The sequence below is a fragment of the Crocodylus porosus genome, unplaced genomic scaffold, assembly GCF_001723895.1.
Source record: "Crocodylus porosus isolate Cpor-Errol unplaced genomic scaffold, CroPor_comp1, whole genome shotgun sequence".
In the NCBI taxonomy this organism is placed as follows: Eukaryota; Metazoa; Chordata; order Crocodylia; family Crocodylidae; genus Crocodylus; species Crocodylus porosus.
The window spans coordinates 5,472,586-5,482,081 of NW_017728926.1; the positions used below are offsets into that span (position 1 = coordinate 5,472,586).

The window sequence follows — 9,496 nt, forward strand, 5'->3', positions numbered from 1 at the left end:
GACAGGGCTGTTAGCACCTTAGAGGGGTGCGTCCTTCTCCGAAATACTTCAAGCTGCTTTTCTGATTAGGGGCTCATTCAAAGTCCTCCCGGATGGCTCTGGGTACTACTTTGAAGGCTCATAGCACGCTGAGGCTTTCCACTGTCTGCCGTGACAATGAAAGCAGCTCCTTTTCAGGGAACCTTAACTGGTGCCAAGGTGCCCTAGGGTTATCTGCGATAGACAGGCTGAAGCAGAGGGGGCAGGTCCAGCACGCGGGGTAGGGACTGTATACTTGAGCTGTGCTTCATTGGCCTGCAGGGAACACAAGCCTGTATAGTGTCATGTTTACTGTCTCCCAGGTAACAAGGCATGTGCAAGGATGAGCCCAGCCAGCTCTGCTCTCTGCCAGTGGCACCCGTCTCTCCCGAGAGCAGCAGCAAGGTGCGCAGCAGGCCACAATGGGCCCCAGCTCCCAGCAGTGCAGGCTGTGACGGCCCTGAGCTTCCTCCAAAGCCCACAGCAGCAACTTCAGATGTCAGCTCTCAGGTACTTGAGCCCTTCCCCCTTCCCTGTAACTTTTTTGGATGTTTTTCCCTTATGCTGCAGGACCGGGGTGTCTGATGCTAGAACCAGTGGGGAGCCGCACCTTCCCGTATTGGAAGGAAGGAATATGCCCCTGCCACCCTGATCTGACTCATCCCTAAATCAGGGAGAATCCAGGCAGGCATCACTACTTGTGCCAATCATTTTTTTAAAGTAAGATCTGCCCTCCCAAACGATGTCAGTCCTCAGAAATGCAGGCAGGATTAAATGATCTCCTTCTTGTCACTGCTTCCCCTCATCAGCTCCCACCAAGAGCATCAATGTCCAAGTGGTTTCTAATAGAGGAGGAAAGGCAAAGGGCAGGCAAAGAGATCCGGCATGGTTGATTTGGTTTCTTTCCAAGGACCAGGCTGTCAGAGCAACTGATGCAAATGTGTGCCTGCATGGAGGGGAGGGAGGGAGGAAGGAGAGGGGACAAAGCAGACAACTGGAGAGTAGAGGCGCTGATCAGACCTGGTCAGTGCACAGCAAGCCTTGAACTGGGGAAGGATGCATGTCCAGCTATTCCTCAAGTTGTTTGCAAACACTGATGATTATTCTTTTCATACCTGGTAGCACATGGGTGCCTCACAGCTACAGGGAGGGATCAGGACCTCACTATCCAAGTACTGTGCAACTAATAAGCAGAGCCAAGCCTGCTATCAGAGCATTTGTAGACAGTTTATTCCCTTTTTAAAAAAAACTCTAAACATTACTTTTGAATGATGTAGGAAATGCACTACTCTTCATTAGGCAAGAAGTTAGCACACCTGACCTAGTAAACTGGTGTGCTAGGTGTAGCAGCGGTAATCTTGGAGTAATCTGCCTTTGGGATGAGGTATAACTGATGGCCTGACAGCTAGCATTCCCTGAGAATCCCACAGTGCCAATTGATGGACCTATCAAAGTCCAAACCTCTTCTGAAAGAGTCAGTATTTTTCTCCACACACGCACACACACACACACACACACACACACACACGCAGGCATGCATGCGCGCGCGCACACCCCCCCCCCTTGTGTACTAATAGGTCAGAGGTAGGTGCATCTTGCCATCTGCAAGGCTTGGAAGATACAGGAGCAATATGTTCATTATTTCATCAGTCAGTTGCACAGAACTTATTATAAGTCATGGACTCTGTATTCACCTCTTCTAATCTTCACTTTCCTTTTTGATTATATTTGAAGGGACACTGACAATGCCAGTAAGGCCTGTCCCACAACATTAATTAGTATTAACGTTTCCCATCATATCTGTACACCACAACCTGTCCAGAGCAGGCAAGATCTTTTCATTACGTGTGAGTATTGGGCTTAGCACTGTGGGGCTTGAGTCTTGGATGATACCTCTATGGTGGTACCTTGATAGAAATTATCATAGTTCACAGAGTTAGGTGAATACAAAAGGAATTCTAGCATTGTTGGGATAAAGTTTCTTCAAGAGGCAGAACATTGCCTTAATGTCCTTTTTGTGAATAACTCCACTGTGGGCATGGCAATAGGACCCTGACCAAGCAAAAAGACCTCATGAGAGTCACTTTCCATCCAGCCTGGCAAATAACATCCCGATTTCTTCTGGGGGGGGGGCAGCATTCAGAGCCCATTCACTATGACAGCTCCTACAATGCATCCTAACCCCATCGATGCTATTCATAGGTGATTAGCTCCAAGCTGGGCTGCATCCCACACCTACACAGAGCAACAGTATTCTTCTGCTGCTAAATGCACACACAGGCCTTGATGTCCCTTTTATGATCACACAAGCTCTTGAGATTCAGCATGGATGGCTGATACATGAGTGCTGGGGAGGTGATGCATGACAGCTGTTTGAAGAAAAGTGGAACATGCTGTTGCAGGGATTTGGTTAGGAAAGGGAAGAGAAAGTCAAGCCTTCATACACCTGTTTGAGAAACCATCAGGGCAAGCCTGCTGAAGCATGCACACACTGCAGCCCTACAAACTACCACATCAGAGCTGGGTTTCCATCCAGCATGCCAGCTTTGCTGCTCTCTCATTCTTGCTGTTTGCCATGTAGGCATTGCATTGGACAATGCTCCTTTTTTTCTTTCTGGCAAAGTTTTTTCAGCTTCTTCAAGATTTAAACATTTTTGCTTAGGACACACACAGTAGGTCAAGGTCTGTTAATTACTATAATTTCTCATGGAATGAGGGCAGGCTTCAAGCTGTCATACTGTTCACCTACAGCCTGAGTAAACTGATAAACAAGACAACTCTACAGCTACCGCTGGTAGCTACCTATATTGAATCATAGCACAGAAGAAGGATTATTAATGTGGTTCCAAAAGGGTGCAGAAGAGACAGAGAGAAATATTTTACTCCTAGCCTGATCTCTGAGTAAAACTCAGTTAACAAAACAAACACATTTTAGGTTTGCAGACTGGAGGTAATCCTGAGTTACAGTTTTAGGAGATCGTTTAAAAAAAAAAATTAACAATAGAAAGGGGAGGAGAAAAATGTCAGCAATGTTTTTGTGACCTTTCCCTATTTTCTAACCAGCTGTAATGTAGATGTGACAAGGATGAGCCACTTTTCCAGCCCCTCCAGCACTTGGTATTGTTCTCCTTTGTCTTTGTTTTTAACTCACCAAAACTTTGCTGTTTGGAGGTTATAATAACATTCAAAACCTCTTAAGTCCTCACTTGTTTTTTTTTTCATAACTGTTTATTTGACAGACAATATAAAGCCACAAACTGTGGCAACATACTCCACCTTAATATCTCTGATCTCTCTTTTACAGGCGCTCAAGAGGGCAGTGTGTGAAAAGCCAAGTGCTGACAATGTAAGTACCCCAAATCAAGATGTCAGCTCAAGAGATTGCTACAAAGCTGTGCAAAGAAGGGGACAAGCACCTGGTCAGGGAGGAGATGTCTCTAGCCACGGCTTTCTACATGGCTGCATTCAGCTGTAGTGCATCCTTCGTGGTGCAGAAGGTGAAGTCCCTGGGGAAGGGGCTGTGGGAGAAAGTGATAAGCACCCTTGAGATGTGGTGCACAGGAGAGAGTCAGATTCCCAAGATACAGTGCGACAACTTGGCCATTGTGTCCCTCAACATGGGGGTCGCTGCTGTTTTTCTGTCCACCCTAGACCCCAGCAACATAGCTGCCTCCCTATGCAAGATGGAGGCCATGCTGGGCCAACAGCAGTATGAGGATGTAGTGAGCCAGTGTAATGCCCTGCTCAAAACCCACCCCAGACATTCAGCGGAGCTGCTGCTGACTAGGGCTTTGGCCTGGGTGCTATCAGGGACTCAGTCTGGGAATGGTGTTGTGGACTATATCCAAGCCTTTGTGAACCACCGGGCTGAGACAGTGGCCTATATGCACAGCAGGCAAAAGGAGCACCTGCCACAGGTGATCCAGGCCTTCTCCAGTTACCTCTCAGTGCACCGGGAGAAGGGCCCGGGGAGCCGGATCCTGGACAAATGGCAGGATGACTGCTATGAGTTCCTGGCTACCGTAGCGCCCGATGACATCTGGGTATGCAGAGCCCAGGCAGCATACCTCTTTGAGCAACACAAGTTCGAGGAGTGTGTGGCCATTTACAGCAAGGCCCTGGAGGCTTTGTCTGCTGGCAGCCAGCTCTGGGACAAGAGAGCTATGGGTCTGCTGCTGGAGCGAGCTGCTGCTTACTTCTCCGTGGATGGGCGGACACAGGAAATGATGAAGGACTTGACAGAAGCTTTCATGGTCACCCCCGAGCAGGCCAAGAGGCACTTTGATGAGCTGTTCACACCTCAGGATGCCGATGTGATCGAAGAGCAGGCTAGGGCTGCCCTGGAGGGGGAGTTTGCAGCCTACCGGGAAGCTGTGCTCACGCGGGCTGAGCTCCGATGCGACACCAGCACAGAACTGCTGTCCTCGGTTATCTGCACCCTCCAGTTCCTCATCCAGATTTCCCCAGGGGCCAAGCGAGAACTGAGCGCCCGGCTGGCAGATTGCCAGCTGCTGTGCGGGCATGTCAAGAAAGCCCTCGACATCTGTAATTCCCTCCTGGAAGCGGAGCAGAAGACATATTACAACACCCTCCTTGTGGTGCGGGGATTTTGTCACCTCCACGCTAACCATCCTAAGCAAGCTCTTCAGGACTTCCAAGAAGTCATAGAGCATGATTCCCCACACCCTAACAGCTGTGTGAAAGCCCTGTGTGGCCGGGGACTCATCCGGGTCTGCGGTGGCAGCCCTTACCTGACAGCCCTGGATTACATCACTGCCTGTCGGCTGAGACTGGAGGAAACCATCATGACTATCAAGTCCTATGTGCCCTGGAACCAAAGAGGCCTGCTTGTGAAGGTCCTCCAGGAAGAAGGACAGAAGATGCTGCAGAAGAAGCAGCACCCAACAAGCAACTCAGCCCATGCACAGAAAAAAGGAGCCCAGCTGAATGGCTTCCTGACCAAAGAAGGGTATGTCTAATACGGGGACGGCTGGGAACAGGATACAGCCCCTCTCAGGTCTAGGGCCAGGTCTATACTAGTCTATAGCCCAAATAGCTATGGCAGTTAGCTGCCAGCATAATGTGGTCTAATGCATCAGTTTATGACCGTCTTAATAATAATCTAGTATTTTTCACCAATGGACTTCAAGATGCTGTCTAAAGGCAGTTAGTACTTTACTTCCATTTTACACGTGGGGTAATGGAGACAGAGGGAGAAGAAAATTGCTCAGAGTCACCCGGCAGATCAGTGGCAGGGCTGGGGATCAAACCCCTGGGGCACCTATACATGTGCAGAGAGGCTGCTCCAATGGAATTACAGTGTGGAGCAGACTTGATTAATTAAATCTTCTGGAGCGTGATAATTACCATGCTCCAGCAGACTCCAGCATCATGTGTATCAGTGTCCCTGCACTGAAAAGTGGCAGAGGGGGCACTTTAACTAAAGTTTGTTGGATGAGCTTTAGTTAAAGTGCCCCCACTGCCATTTTTCAGTGTGAGGACAGAGACACGTGGCGCTCTGGGTGCTTTAATTCAACCAGCTCTCAGATCCACTCTAATTAAAGTGCTTCCCCCCGCCTCCCCCAGAACACGCATATAAACACCCCTTGTCTCCCAAGTCCCACACTAATACTGTTCAGGCAAGAGCTTGTCTAATGCAGTTATTAGCCTGGACATGACCATCTACTATTGTAATTTTTATTGTAGAATTCCTTGGTTGACACAGTCCATTATTCCTCATGGATCCTGTTATCACTGTCATCATTTATCTTCTGTGTTATGGTGGGTTGCTGGATCAGATACCCTTTGGAGACCCTTTTTTTTCTCATTGATTCCCCTGTTGTCCCCTGTAGATGGTTTGCAACCAGGTTTTAGATGGCATACTTTGGATGTGACCTAAGTGCATGCATGCCGGGTCATCTTGGGTTGCTGAACTTTGGCACTTATTTCATGCTACCTGGACTGAGGGATAGATCAGCTTGATTGGAATGATTAGTGGTTGATGCTCTAAGGGTGTTCTCTGCTTATTCAGGGATGCCTCCGGAGTGCACCAGCTGGCATCTCTCCTGGTAGAGCTAGACTCCTGTGATGAGGCATCCCAGATCCTGTGTGCCGACACCCTGTACCAGATGGATCGGGTGGAAGAAGCTCACAAAATCCTCTTAGTAGCTCTCTCTAGGAACCCTCAGAGTTCCCCCATCCTGGCCAGGCTGGTGCTGCTGCAGTTGAAGAAGGGCTTCTTGTACGACAGCAATCAGGTAAAAACCTGTGGCTAGCAATAGGGGTGAGACAATGCTCAGCAGATGAGCCCATCGGGGGAGTTCAGGGTTCTTCTGGGTTGATGTGGAGGAACCCAGGATATGAAGGAGGCCTGAGAAACAGAGCTTGAGAGACATGAACACTTCATCTTTTGTGATACTACTCAAAGTCATTTGGGTGGGAGTTGAAAAATATTTTTTTAATGGAACATTTTCATGATAAATTCTGCCTTTTTTGCTGGAAAATTTTGAAACGGAAGGTTTTTTGAGCAGCTGCCTTGGGTGATGAGCAGCTCTAATTGTAAGCAATACAACACGCCATGACAATTCCCAGAGTGATACCTTTGCGGAGTGTTGCGGCTGGCCTGGCTAAGCACCCCTTCTCCCTTAAACCAAGAAAGCATCCTTAGGATGATCGATGGCAATACAGTTCTCTTCCTGTGCATCTTACGTTTTAAAATAAACTGTGCAGCAAGGTTCTGCCAGTAGGAACAGACACGGGATTTTGGATGCAGCAAAGTTCAGAGCTTGGAGTGAAATACAAGTTGCCCAGGCAGGAGCAGAACTTTTATGATCCAACTTCAGGCTTCCAGGGCAAAGCTTTCTGATTGTATCACAGGCTGCATGAGGGCATTTAGTTAAATACAGCCATTCATCACATTATCCTTAATGACACCTTTCATCAGACACTTTTAACTAGGTAGAGAGTGATTGAATGTGCCGCACCCCGGTGCTACTGTCATTGATGGACCTGGTAATTTTCCCCTGGAGAAGGGAACGGAGGGCTATTACCTTTCTCCTACAGATAGCTCATCTCATTATGGGTCTCTCTGATTCTTACCCACTGCCAACTCAAGACAGTAGGAAGATTAGCAAACAGCTGCCTCATTTTAGGATCTCAGAAGTTAGTGAGTCCCTGTCTGTTGAAAGCAGAGTGAGCCTGTCTGGATTTGGAATTATGGCCCAGAAAATAAGGCAGTAATCACATGAAATTTCTTCCCCAGCAGAGGGATAAAGAATGACTATCATGGAAACTCTGCTGATTCACACTGCTCACTGGTGCAGTTTAAATCCTACAGCCTGAGACTATCCATTTCCCTCACCACTCTCCCCCAGGGAACTGAATAGACCTAGATCCATCAGGTGAATGATTTCTTAATCATTCAAATCTGACCCTGTTTAGTAGTGAGTGACAGAGCCTGCTCACTTTTTCCAGTTTTGAGTAACAGTGCTTAAACAAGCATCCAGGTTCCAAGGTAAGCTGATATATAGATGCTTCCTCTCGACACCAAGAGAGATCTCCCAGTGAAACAAAGTTTGAAAAAGTCTTAACAAGGTGTGTTTTGCCATTAAACTGTATTCACCCAATGTAACATACTAAAACCATATGGCATCTCATGGGGGCAGAACATTACTGGCACATATGTTCAGAGGAGTACATATGTTGTGATACAAGGAGGAATAAGGGGCACTGTATGTGATTACAGCAAAGCCAAATTCCTGGTATTTATTCCTAACTTTGGCCAAAACACACTGCCTGAACTTGGACAATTTCTTTAACCTTGAAAACTCACTTGACCAAAAGCTTTCTTCAGAATGGGAACTCACAGAGTGGGAGCCCAGTACTACTAACATATAAATAGTAGTATGATAAATGATAGGCTTACTATATTGTTGCTGGTAAAAGGGCTTTGTAGTGCTTGAGTACAAGATCTGATAAGTGAGAAAAAATACTCTTGGAAGTAAGCCATTGGCTTTTGAAATTGGAAGGAAAAGCAAAATTAAAAATGAATGATAATTAAAAATTAGTCATAATCTTTAATGAGCACTCAACCCATTAACATTGTTTGCATCAGCATAGAAAATAAGTAAACAGAAGCACAAAAATCATACATTAGTTTCCTTCTTCAATGGCAATTTGTTTGTGTTTGAGCAAGTAGAAAGTATTCAAAAGAGTCATTTCTGCTAAGCAGTATATTTTATTTGCTTGCCTGAGGTTAAAAAAGGTAAATTACCATATTTAGCTGACAGAGGGTGCTGTTGCCTTTTTTTTTTTTTTTTTTTTTTTTTTTTTTTTTTTTTTTTTTAGCCTTTATACATCCATCCTGTGGGTAATGAGGACTAGTAGAAGTAGAATAGCTTTATTGCCACCAAAGAAAATGTGAATTATGTTAAATGTTCTGTGTGCATGCTGTTAACAGGCAGGCACTTACCAAGTGACAAAGCTCAGTTGAGACTACATCAGGTCCTTGGAAAGATGGGCTTCTTACTCTACTTGCTCACTGGAGTTATATTTTTTTTTCTTAAATGTTGAAAATCCCACACATAGGGTTAGCTCGTTGGCCAGGTAATGTACCCAAAGGGACATATTCCAGAAGGAAATTGTGCCTGTGCCTTGAGTTTGATGGCATAGCATTTCTTGTGGGAGTTTATCTCTCTTTTCACTATTTCAAGAGGTGGCAAGTTGATGGCCCTCAGAAAGAACAGAAAATCAATGCCTGAGAAAAAACAGATTTCCCACATGGCCACATATACCAAATGCAGCGATTCACACTGTTGTTGCTCTATGTGCATATGTTTTGCACAAAGGAACAATCCCTGCAGAAATGCTGGGTAGGTGCCATTCCCTCATATTGGGCACATCTGTATATTTATTAATGTGCCTTTGCTACTGCACATTGGCTAGGACAGACATTACACATCAACTGGTTTAAGTGATCAGAAACTGGTTTAAACTGGTAACAGAACAGATGGTCAGTTTGAGAATGTCTGAAACAGGTTTGAGATAAACCTGGCTGAAGGTAGTATCAGGCTTAACTGATTTGGCTCAAACTGGTTTATGCAATGTCTGTCCCAGACCCCTTGCTGGTTTAAATTAAATCAGACTCCCCTAGCATCCTAGCATGCTCTCTGGGCTGGGCAGGGCTCTCTGCTCTACAGCAGGGCCGGCCCATCCCCTCTGCTCTCTAGCTGCAGTTTTGGCAGTCTCTGCAGGCATCTGTCTGGCTTCTGCTCCCCTCCCCCCCACCCCAGCAGGCATTCCTCCATCCCTCACAGACATCTCTCAGCATCAGCTAGCAGACCACATGCTGGCTACCTCCGAGCTGGGGGACATGGGACAGGCAGAGAATCAACAGGTAGCTAATAAAGTCCCTCTGTTTTCTTAATGGGGTGATAAATATTGAGTTGGGGTGATACACATTCCCTGCTGGGCTATTCAA

At 46.5% G+C, this 9,496-nt stretch overlaps 1 protein-coding gene across 1 annotated transcript in view; it reads left to right on the forward strand.

Annotated features, from left to right (window-relative positions):
- The first annotated feature begins 402 nt into the window (after nucleotides 1–402).
- TTC34 (tetratricopeptide repeat domain 34) overlaps nucleotides 403–9,496 on the forward strand; it is a 56,948-nt gene continuing 47,854 nt past the window's right edge. The window contains exons 1-3 of the mRNA XM_019541259.1: nucleotides 403–528; nucleotides 3,323–4,987; nucleotides 6,050–6,275. Of these exons, the coding sequence (XP_019396804.1) occupies nucleotides 3,384–4,987; nucleotides 6,050–6,275 (1,830 nt within the window). The 5' untranslated portion in view covers nucleotides 403–528; nucleotides 3,323–3,383. The remainder of the gene's footprint in view (nucleotides 529–3,322; nucleotides 4,988–6,049; nucleotides 6,276–9,496) is intronic.